Source organism: Corticium candelabrum, chromosome 12 (assembly GCF_963422355.1).
Source record: "Corticium candelabrum chromosome 12, ooCorCand1.1, whole genome shotgun sequence".
Classification (NCBI taxonomy): domain Eukaryota; kingdom Metazoa; phylum Porifera; class Homoscleromorpha; order Homosclerophorida; family Plakinidae; genus Corticium; species Corticium candelabrum.
Genome location: NC_085096.1, coordinates 2,598,371 through 2,610,225, shown reverse-complemented (window position 1 = coordinate 2,610,225; position 11,855 = coordinate 2,598,371). Strand labels below are relative to the sequence as shown.

At 41.9% G+C, this 11,855-nt stretch overlaps 1 protein-coding gene across 1 annotated transcript; it reads right to left on the bottom strand.

Moving 5' to 3' along the window:
• Positions 1-1,171: 1,171 nt before the first annotated feature.
• On the bottom strand, positions 1,172-10,612 carry LOC134187799 (uncharacterized). Its single transcript, XM_062655957.1, has 7 exons — positions 10,317-10,612; positions 8,064-8,135; positions 6,761-7,222; positions 4,255-4,488; positions 3,356-3,589; positions 2,556-2,884; positions 1,172-1,866 (listed from the first exon to the last, which is right to left on the bottom strand). Exons 3-7 carry the CDS (start codon positions 7,059-7,061, stop codon positions 1,393-1,395), a joined length of 1,572 nt encoding a protein of 523 aa, XP_062511941.1. The 5' UTR covers positions 7,062-7,222; positions 8,064-8,135; positions 10,317-10,612; the 3' UTR covers positions 1,172-1,392.
• Between the last annotated feature and the right edge of the window lie 1,243 nt (positions 10,613-11,855).

The window sequence follows — 11,855 nt, the reverse complement described above, 5'->3', positions numbered from 1 at the left end:
ATTCGAAGCTCCACGAGCGACTAGCAGCTACTCGCAGCGGATTCACGGCGATCAGACACATGCCGATCGCGTCCGCGGCACCACTAGTACAAGAAAGTGCTTCCTAACGTCCCGTTCGCGTTCCCTACTAACACACAAATGATAAAACCGTAGCTACTGTAAACACAAAGGTACCCGTGCAGCAGGATGCGACACGATGTTCTAGCGCGACATGTCTTCGTCGTTCTTGTATTACGGCCGTAATTGGAAAGGTATGCATTTATGAAACTGAACACTAATGCTGGTCCTAGGACCAACCGCAATATATTGAGAAGAGGCGGTACCATCCCAGACCCGTGGAGGACGATTTTGTATCGGCGCTACACGGGTCTGGGAGGCCGAGGCTACAAATGGCAAGCGTGAAAAGCATGTTACCTCTTACACGTTACTCGCTCTCACGTGCCTCTCTGTGGCCAAGCGAGCGTCGACGCTGCGAGAAATGACGTACACTTGCAATGCAACGCGTGCGCTCGAGAGCACCGGTGCAGTGAACGTTGAAGTGTGCCAGTCGATGTGTCAGCAATTTGCCTCTAGATAGCCTATGCTGCAAATAAATTGATTTTACAAAAGACCGTTGTATGTCTTTTTGTTTGCACCCTACTTTTCTAGCTACGTGTGAGATCGAATGGTTGCAGTTGGGATGTAGATACGCACGTGTACTAGGCCAAAACAGATGCAACAGTGTGAAGGCTGCAGCTGACAGTGGCAACGCATGGCTGAGACACTGTGGCTTCATGAGAGAGTCGATGGCATTAGGCAAGTTGGTGCAGCTTGGTCATCTAGCTGTAAGCAGATCAATAGTGCAGGCATGCAATTCTAATAGATTACTGCTGTGCTGATTTCATAATAACTATAGTGTCATACAAGGTATACGTAGTCGTGCTATCAGATCATGAGATGTGACCTGTGAGCGAGAGATCCTTTAGCTAAGGTAACGAGAAACCTCTGACGTCTGGCAAAATTCGTCAAATCCTTTCTTCGTTTTCTTTAGATCGGCCCCGTTTTCAAGTGGAAAAGTGCCAATCTACTAAACTACTAGATGTGATGGTATACTAGAGACTTGCCACTTTTTGTGCATGGGCCCATGCACGTACTAAAGTTAGATAGTTGGTCGTCCATTGCTGCAGTGTGCTCATCTGATTGGCAATAATAAATTTCCTACTGATTAAGCAATTACTACCAAAGCTCACAAAACGTTTCCCCCTGCACGCTTACAATACAATTTACCGCAAATAATTTCACTAAAATGTACGTGGCAACTACTACACAATGACAAACAGTTAGTAATCACACTACAACTATTAGTTCTAAAATTAAGCAATACACTGCAAATCCTTATTAGAGTTCTCTTCTTCACCACGTAGTGTCAGTGAGTGTAACCACGCCCTCTGCTCCTCCTTTCACCATTCTCTTGGTACGGCATTCTTTGTACTTGACGGTCTCGCGAACACGGCAGAGAGCAGAAAGAGCGTACGCGGCAGATACTCTCTTGTTAGGATCTTCTTTCACCATTTCGGCACACAAAGTGCGGACGGTGTCTTCGTCGATACGCCTGATCTGTGCGAGTCGGCGCTCACGCGGACCCGGAGGCTCACCGGTAAACAACTCACAGAGACTTATACCCAGACGGTAGACATCCGTCTCCTTGGTTTTGCGCGGTAAGCGGCCACTTATTTGTTCAGGTGGCGAGTATTCTGCGCTCATAGGGCCAGCAGAGAGCTTGGCGTCGACGAAGCGAGCCGCTCCCAAGTCTCCGAGCTTGGCCGTCATCATCTCGGTCACCAACACGTTGGATGGACGGATGTCACCGTGAAGGATGGCGACAGGCTAGAAAGCGACATGTGAAAGCGAGTATATTAGTTGCTTTTACAATAGGCTGGTTCCAGTGTTGAAGTGCTACATCTATTACAGATGGCATATACTTTTTGTAGTCTGACATATCAAACTTTCGCTTTGCTTGACATTCCTATATGAGGGTGAGTTAGCTACTATACTATTGCAAGTGCAGCAAGGCTTCTAGGCTTTACAGATAGCTTTTTGTCGCCGTGTCCCATTCTGGTGTTAGGATAACATGCGGAAATCACAGAATGGCACTTGAGTGCAAGTCAAAATGTGTTACCTATTGTCTTATAAGGAAATAGTTCGACATCAAGCAACACGAGTGGTCCCTTGCATGCACCAACGCAACATACAAACATATAATCGCTACAGATGGCCGCCTAGCTTGGTATTCTAAAATATCATATACCATGTTCTATCACACAATTTATATGGCTATGTGGCTGGCTGCCTGCTTCAGAACATCTACCTGCTGCATATGTAATTTAATAGTCACAGTTTCAATAGATTCTTTGCTTTATCTTTCAAGTCTCCAGTAATCATCCCTATACTTAGTATTTTGCTACAAAATCTGAAGACGGTTATTAACAGAAGATTGACTGAGATGAGGTCACTCCTTTCTACTACATTGTTTTACATTCATTAGTAATGCCGTGCAAACTGTAAAGGTTACTCACCAACGAGTGAATGTAGTCTAGTCCTCGACAAGCATCTATTGCCATGTCCACCTTTTCACGCAACGTCAGTGGTCGAGTGTCATCTTTGCATGCATTCATCACAGCCGACATCGAACCCTGCAGTAGTTCCATGATAACCCACGCTTCTTTCTTGTTCCCTTCCAATTGAAGAGTAACTCCCCAAATAGCGACAATATTCGGATGATGTATTGCCCATGCCACCGACACTTCTTGCTGCAGAAGATGGATATAGCGAGGAACGTCGATGAACACTTTGTGAAGCATTTTGACAGCCACGGGACAGCTTCGCCACCACCCAATACGAACAACTGAATAAAACCATACTTCAGACAGGCAATGCATTGCAAAGTATATCCATATATGAAGTAACTAAATATATGATATTACTAATCGGATATCACTATTAGCATCAATGCTCAATACACAAAAAATAAAATTTCAATGGTTGTTAACGCCCGCTAGCTCACAACTTATATTCCAGTTGGCATCACCTTGCTGGTTTGTGGCAAACCTCAACCTGGTCAATTATATTCATATATGGAAGTTAAAACTAAAACAATTAAAACTCAATGGTATACCTATGTTGTTATGACACATGCTGCTGGACTGCTGATACTGCTAACGTATAGATAACTGACGTGCCACGATCAGAGCTCGGCTACTTCAATTAATACTTATACATCAAACATGCAAACAAGACAAAAGCTAGCAAGCCATCGACCTTGATTTGCAGCAATCACAACGAGGAGCTACAGTAACAGTTAGGCACATTGACATACCTCCGTAAGATCCACTTCCTAAAGTCTGCTCACTCAACTGAACGTCACTCGGTACGATAGTTAGAACGCGCTCCCTTCCTTGTTGATTCTGGATGTTTTGAACCGTCAACTGTTCTTCAACGACTCTTCTCTCTCTTCTCTCTTCATTCAGCTGATACTGGAGATTCTCGATTTCATAATTGAGATGATCTATCTCTCTTTGCTGTTCATTGACATCAGAACTAGTAGCAGACGCTAGATAAACATAAAATAAGCGTTCCATTGCAAGACTCTAGCTAGACTGGGAAAGTTCAGTGAGTTGGATGCACTCAATGTGCAAACTTCCGCTTTCTATTGTAGTCCTTTTGGACAGTTTGTTTACAAATCAGTGTATACATGTGTCCCACAGCCACAATGCAGCTGAGCAGCAGTGTCCGCACATATAACTAGCATGCACATTGACAAAATGATGTCGTGACAAGAGGCATAGTACACTATAAGTACACAAATACAAATGTGTCTGTTCAAGACACCTAAAAATATCTTTTACTAAAATATAAATCTTGATTTACCTTTAGCAAATTAGATTGTAAAGAGGTAAAACAATGTAATTTAAATAATGAGTCTGCATTGCAGCTGGAGCAATATTTCGTAAAAAGTTGCAGGCATATCTGTTTCCCTATATAGCAACCTATACTATAGGCCCTCAAGATTCAGATCATAAACCCTTGTCTATCTAGATAAGTATTAATTTTGACGTAATAATGACATTATTGTGTGTTTGTGTTTGAGTTATGCTGAAGACATCTAACATATACTTACATCAAGCATGCAAACAAGACAAAAACTAGCTCAGAATGCCATCAACCTTTATTTGCAGTAATCACAACGAGGAGCTACACTTACACACATTGACATACCTCCGTACGATCCATTTCCTAAAGTCTGCTCACTCGACTGAACGTCACACGGTGGGATAGTTAGAACGCGCTCCCTTCCTCGTTGATTCTGAATGTTTTGAACCGTCAACTGTTCTTCAACGGCTCTTCTCTCTCTTCTCTCTTCGTTCAGCTGATATTGGAGATTCTCGATTTCATAATTGAGATGATCTATCTCTTTTTGCTGTTCATTGATGTTAGCCTTCGCAGCAGACGCTAGATAAACATAAAATAAGCGTTCCATTACAAGACGATACACTAGGAAGGTTCAGTAAGTTCAATCTATAGCGCCTCGCTCCATGCGCCAACTTTCATTCTATATAATCTAATTTTTGCAGTTTTGTTTACAAATGTAGGCATGCATTCTTGTCTACACAGCCACCAGCAGCAGTGTACGTACTAAATGCTAGCATGCACAAAATGTAAGTGACAATAATGTCCGGCAAAGTAAATCTAAGTATAGATCAGTAGTGGAGGGAATTATGATGGGGTAATAGTTCCAAACCTTTTTGAGTTTTTACTGCAAATACAGACTCAATACTTCTTGTAAATATAAGCGTAGCACTAGACTAGTCTCGTGTAGCCAGACCCTTCCCCCTACATCCTTCCGGCAAAATATATAAACGTGTGCATTCAAAACAACTGAAAATATCCTTTTAAACAACTTAAGTTGGAGCTGTTGGAGCTTACATATAACAGTACTTAGTAAAATGTTAGATATCTTCAAAATGACTCAAACACGGACACCTAATGTCATGATGATGTCAAAAAGTAAACCATTTTTGAGGTTATTCACCCCCTCCAGTTTGTAATGTAGCCGTCAAAGATGATTTACAGCATATGTAATTCAAATCATACACGAATGTGCTGGTTAGTCTTTAACTGGGATGTTCGATGCCGACAGTCTCTAGGCTTGACAAGGTTGTGTCGATGAATACAATCTCGCCATGCACAGATACAAGAGAGCGAGTCGAAGAAATCATGACATCTATATCTTAAATCATGTGACTTGTCGTATGAAGTCACATTACCCAAGCGCGCAACAAATAATGAGCGCTGACGGGTTAGGTACTTGGTGCTTTTTCATTCTGTTTTCTGCCTGAGTGTGTCTGTCATCTGTCTGTCTGTCTTAGCTCTCTATGGAATACATCATCAAAACCAGCACAACATCACTAACACTAAAACATCCCTAAACATAAAGCTACAAGTTTATGGGACCCAGCTACTGGCCCCTTCATACAACAACTTAGTCTCGCATATCCAGACCCTTTTCGTACTTCCGGGCAAAACAGGGTCTAGTAAACAGCCATTGAAGTCTCTGTGGTGCTGCCTAACCAAAAATCTGCTAACTAATTATCTTTCTCTTGTTTTGTTGAGAACATCTTGAAAACTACAGCTGCATGGATGTAAACGCACTCTATGCTGTTTGCAATGCACAAAACACATGAGATCATTACCCAAACAAAGAAGAAGACTCGTCTTCTTGCGATGACATCAGCTCCACTGAGCCCTTCCAGATATCGCTCACAATGGACTGTCTGTGGTCGCTTTGGACAAACAGTATAGAGTAAGTTCCTATCCTGTCTCCGTTGCCACATCATGCAGTGCACACTATTGTAGTCATGCTGTGCTGCAAACCATCTAAATTTAGAAATACGTCCTAAGTATACTTTAAACTTCCACCATGCTGCATGAATGAGATCAAAGCCTGTGGACTTCGACGAGATTAAAATTGATTTCACAAACAGCAACGACTCTAGCCGTAGTTCTCGAGTTGTTGTCTTCGAAACAAGAGAAAATAATTGTGATACGATTGCACTGCGTGCATACCAATCTGGTCTTTACTGAAGCGTTTAAGAAACCAAATCCGGTAGTTAGTTGGCAGATTTTGGGCTTAGGTGCCAACACAGCGACTTCAAAGGCTGCTCACCAGACCCTTTTCTACCCTGAAGTATTCATGACATGGCGTAAAGACTCTGGCTACGCAAGGCTAACAACTACCAAACATTCTACTAAATAAAGTTCCAAACTAGTCTGTCTGCCTGTCTGTCTGTCTGTCTGTCTGTCAATTGATCTTCAACTACTATTTGCATAGTTTTAACTTGTAGTTTGCTGTAACCGTGATTCTACTGACCTAAACAGTCGCGGATAATATTTTTACTTTTAGTGTTCTGTATGTAGAGGTTTGTGTGTAATAAACGATGTCCGTCAGTCAGTCAGTCTGTCTGTCTATCTGTCTGTCGGTCTATCTGTCTGTGTCTGTCCGTATTTCTTTCTGTTTGTTTGTCTGTCTGCCTGTCCGCCTGATTGTTTGTGTATCTGTCTATTTTTCTGTTTTTGTCCGTCTGTCTAACAGTCTGTTTGTCATCCGCGGCACGCTTGCCCATCCACATCCATGCATATCGTCTGCGCTGGGCCGTCTCCTAGAGTATGTACTAAATTTGATCAGTCAAAGTTACTTTTCGAGATGAAATCCTCATAATCTCACCTTCTAAATTCAGTGATGCATTGACTGATGCCTCAGCACTCAACCGCACTTCAAGATCACTCTTCTGTTGACTCAAGTGTCTCACTTCTCGATCTTTCTCAGACAATTCACGTTGGACACGTTCCTTTTCCCTCATCAACGTCTCCTTCGATTGCCGTTCAGTATCGACTCTCTGCTGTAGACTATCTATCTCATTGTTCTTCTCTTCAAGAGAAGATGCAATTTCCTCTCGTAAAGACCTAACTTCTTGCTCTAGTTCGCTTGCTCTCCTGGTTGCAGCGTCTCGTTCATCTCTCATCATTCTCTGTTGCAACCCACTTGCCTCTTTCTCGACTGTCAACTGTTCAACTTGGCCAATCAGTTGCCCCACTAAATCATCGTCCGGATCTCTTCTGAGGGTCTGTGATGATCGACTGTCAGGTGAGACAGATACGGTCAATTCACGCTGCTCATTCTGCACAGCTAGAAAGAGATACAAAAATAAAGTGAGAAAATGGTGACAATGATATCCGTTGATACGTACTGTATGTACATGCACTCCAAATACAAACAAGTTAGTGCTGTGGCCAAGCAAGCACAACGAGGAAATAATCGACTGAAGTGCCACTAAACAGAGAAGACTATTGACCAACATGCTGTTCAGGGTGAAACCAATAGGCATGTTCAGAATGTTGTCAACACATGATCCACGATATACTAAAACCTACCATGCTAAATGGTCACTAAACATAGAATTGGAAGGTTGTGCTTACTAGTCAAGCTGACACTCAACTTTTTTTAGTATTAGACTCTCCTTACATCATATATGACCCACTTATTCTATCTTGTCTGTCAACTTGACTCAGTTAGATATTCAGTTTGCAAACATCATGCAAACTACACTACGATTCACACATGTACGTACAAATACACAATTGTCAAGTGAAAACAAACCACCTAAACTGTTTAGTTGCTAACACATTAGCACACCACATACCATCAAATTAGACTCTCCAGTGCTGCCTCATGCAATACAAATATAAGACAGACAACAAAACTTATTTCAGTGAGCAAATCTATGCTATCGACTCTTGATTAAAAACTTCTTCACTTTGTACTCTGCAACCAATGTCATACATCACTTTGATTAGTAATCGTTGATTGGCTTTGCCACCAAGTTGGTCAATCTAAATGTGCAAAGCTATCGAGCTTCCAAGAATAATGCACTCGGACGTGTGCCACTGGGATGCAAGACAACAGAATGCTTGAGCCTTGCATTTCTAAATGTAGCTTTAACTAATTTAGATGAATATATGCTGAGTACCTTGCTGATGATCAGAAGTCTGTTTTGCAGCGTCAGCTTGCTTTTCCTTGCAAAGATTCAGGTTCTTCCTTGCTATCCACAATAAGCCACATAATATTACTTTATATATTTCCTATAACAACACAACATGCAACTGTTGCTGACTAAGCAGGCAATGTCTGATTAGGAACGATAACACTTTTTCCACATACTTTCTCCATTCTTGTTATTTTAAACTAAAATAATCTTCTACAAAACCATTAAAAAGCTTCAATATAAATAAACAAATCTCCCACTAGCTATTCACCCTCCCCACTATCCCAATCCACTCTGAATAAACACCAACAAAACATGACCAACACATAAACAATGTGTGTCATGCCTGGTCCACAACTACTAATGGCCCTAACAGAAAATGACATTAACTAGTAATGCGTGAACCTCCGTCGAGCGTCGCTTCAAATGAAAGCTACGAAGCAATACTCATTGGAAGTAGCTTCTATCCGGAGTGGAGCAAATTACCTTCCCCAATCGGTCTCCTGTACCTACGCAGAGTGTATGCAAACACCGCAGCTGCCGACTGCTCCTTCTGTCGACCGAAAACAGGATAGAAGCCGGTTCTAATTTTTTCCAAAGCTATAGTTATAAATTCTGTATGTCTTTGTGTATCGCGTTACGTACATTAGCTGTGTACGTACCGTATCGGTACTTGGCAACGCGCGTTAGCAAGGAAGTCCCGTACCTATCACGCGCACTACTCTTCACGTTTGTGCATACTACGACAGCAAGATTCGATGCTTGTAGATTTTTAGGTAGCGCTACATGAAATACAACGTTTCTGTTGTTTCTGATCAAAAATTGACGTCTTTCTGGCTAGATGTTCTCTCACGTCGAACAGCGCGTAGCCCTCGTTGCCGCGTGCGACACAAAGAAGAATAATGGGTCGTGATTGGTCACTCGCTTGCATACCATACATTCCTGAAGCGTGACACCCATATATGGTCATTTTTGGCGTACATAGATAGTCAGCCAGCCAGCCAGAGGATTTGGGGCAAATAGAACCCCGTTAGTATACCGCTCCTCGCAAGTCACGTGACTTCTTCAAAGTCCCGTTCCTTTGACTCATAGCTTTCAATAAACGAACAAAATTTCTTGCCTAGCCAAGATGAAAGAGTGGATTACCTGTATTATGTGATTTGATGCGCATTCAATGCAGTAAGCAGGCTAGCTGTGGATTCAATGCACATCCAGCCATTTCACACTGTCATGGCATTAGGGTGACACAATGTGTAGCTGTCAATACCCATTGAATCCGGTTTCATGGCCAATGTGCATTCAATGTCGCTTGAAAAGGCATGTATGTTTACTGCTCCTTTTCTCAATCACTATAAGCCCACTGAGCTGAGAACAAGCTGTTTGTAGCTGTTACAGTGCCACAGACTGGGAGTTGGGGATGGGTGACAATCTAGGTGTTGATTAGTTGATTGGAGTTAATTGCTCATTAGTTTGATATTATCACTAATTATCATATATATCTTATCATGTTAAATATTATAATTAAATATGAAGGAAACTCAGATGTCCAAGTCTTCAATATTCTTTGTACACCTTCCTTTTGCTAAATCTACATTCTCATATTCCTAATCTTCACTTTATCTCTGCTTGTGACAAATCACAATACTTTACCACAATGTTTGTGCTTGTAAAATAGAATGTGATGCTGAGGTCTCTACAAATGTTACACTTGATAGCATTGTCTGCAAGAGAATATGCCAACATTTAGCATCACACAAAGTTTAGTGTGGAGACAGCCTCTTGTTTGCAGCAGTTAATAGTAACCAATAGAGATAAACATTCCACTACTGTAACACATGTGGATAGTGCAGGCAGCTAGACAGACAAACTGAAATAGAAAAGACAAGCTCTCTACACCAGGTAGCTTCCATATCAGAACACGTGACTAACATAGCACTTCCTAACGTTTACATTCAAATCACAATAAAGTCACAGTTTTCAAATTTGTCTTGCAAGTTCAATCAGTGTATTCTATCCAAAGCCACATAACTGGAAGTTATACAAACAAGCAGTGCATTCATAACTTAATTAATTAAAAAATCATTTACAACTTTTCTATCACCATAAACAACCATTATCTAGTTTGTATCCTAATCATGTTGTTTACATATTGCAAACCCAACACAGACTTGATTAATTAAATGAATAAGCAAATGATAAAATGATATCAAAATCAGAAAGTTGGCTGTTACAACTAACCTGTTGCAATAAAGGCTTCACAACCAGGCCCTAAATGTTCCTCGATTTCAAGTTGCTCTTCGTAAACCTGGCTGGCATCACGATATTTGTGTTGGTCCTGTAGACTTCGTGCCAACCAACTCAAGGCTAAATTAGAAACACCAATCAGTCACATCATCTCTTCCAGTCATCTTCTTTCTTCCCAGTCTGTCAGACCCTCCCAACATCTTCACTCTCAACCAACCCAAACATTAAATATAGTCCAACATCTAAATAATGCTAATCCTCTACAACATGCATGATTAAAATATTGCTGTACTACTTTAACATTCTAACTATTTGTGGTATTAAATTAATAAAACAGTGACTATCTGACATACTGATGTAATAATGAAGCAGAGACCAGTAGGGGTGCCAATACCACAGTGTGCAATCAACAGGGCATGACTTCATTGGATTCAAAGTTCAGTAGGACAAACACAAGGACACATTACCATATATTAGTACTGCGCATGCGCACCAGAAATACCAACAACTCAAGAATCAAATTTTATTGTGCAAATCCACAAATCAAAAATCCAAGAAACATCACTTCTAAGTTCTTACGGTACCTGTCAAAGCCATTTTGTTGTCAAAGTCTACTATCAGTGTTCTCCCCAGGATCTTTTAGCAGAGCGGGCCGCTCTCCCTTATTCTAAGCAATTAAGCTTTTAGGTTAAGTAGATCATCCAGATGCCAAGACTTGAGGATCTCAAAGTAAGCTTATTACTTAATTAGCTAAGACACCAGGTTGCATCTAGTACCTCGTTTACACTGACAAGACAAATAAGGACCAGCAAGCCCGTTCGAGTATTCCAGCCGGGTGTGAATTGTTGAACGAGCCAGCATGCGTGTAACATACACTGCGAGGTTGCGAACGGGCCAGATACGTGTGTGCTCTTGTTTGAAAAACCGAGCAAGTGAACTGGAGCGAAGAGACTGCAGCTATTGCGCAAAAGAGTCATGTTTTGGAATCACTAGAAAACGAGCAGTGCTACTGCTTGTGATATGATGAGCTGACTCTGGATGGCTTCGTCTCCCCACAACGAAATCAGATAGAGACTTTCGTCCATGCTTTATCGATATTCGACCGAGCCATCTAACCTACTCGTATTTACACAAAGCGACGGGACCGGACTGCACCGAGCCAGCTCACTCAAATCGAACGGGCTGAGTCAGTCCACTCCAGCCGCTCCCAACTTGGCCCGGTTGTGTTTACACTGGCACGTTAGACCGGGTACCACCAAGCTGGCACGGTCCAGCCCATTCGAACGTGCCAGTGTAAACGAGGTATTATTGTGCAGAACACCAACACTTGTACATGCAGCCCTTAACCACACTTTCGCAGCTGATGTTCACATGCAAGTAGATAGACATGTCAGCAAAGTGCACGTGCCATGTTGGCGTCGCAGAGAACTATTGAGTCTTTCTTCATGAGCAACGCCGTCGAAGATAAGAACACCTGCATTGTTGAAAGAAAAAGTGGCAACTGATGAAGCCACTAGCATTGTGTGGAGTGGG

What these genes read in the sequence shown, in the direction of transcription:
- LOC134187799 (XM_062655957.1), bottom strand. Translation starts at nt 7,061, where the DNA reads ATGATGAGAGATGAACGAGACGCTGCAACCAGGAGAGCAAGCGAACTA. An exon ending in TGCATCACTGAATTTAGAAG is followed by an intron (nt 4,489 to 6,760) that starts GTGAGATTATGA and finishes ATGTTTATCTAG; the next exon opens with CGTCTGCTGCGAAGGCTAAC. An exon ending in TAGACTACATTCACTCGTTG is followed by an intron (nt 1,867 to 2,555) that starts GTGAGTAACCTT and finishes GTCGCTTTCTAG; the next exon opens with CCTGTCGCCATCCTTCACGG.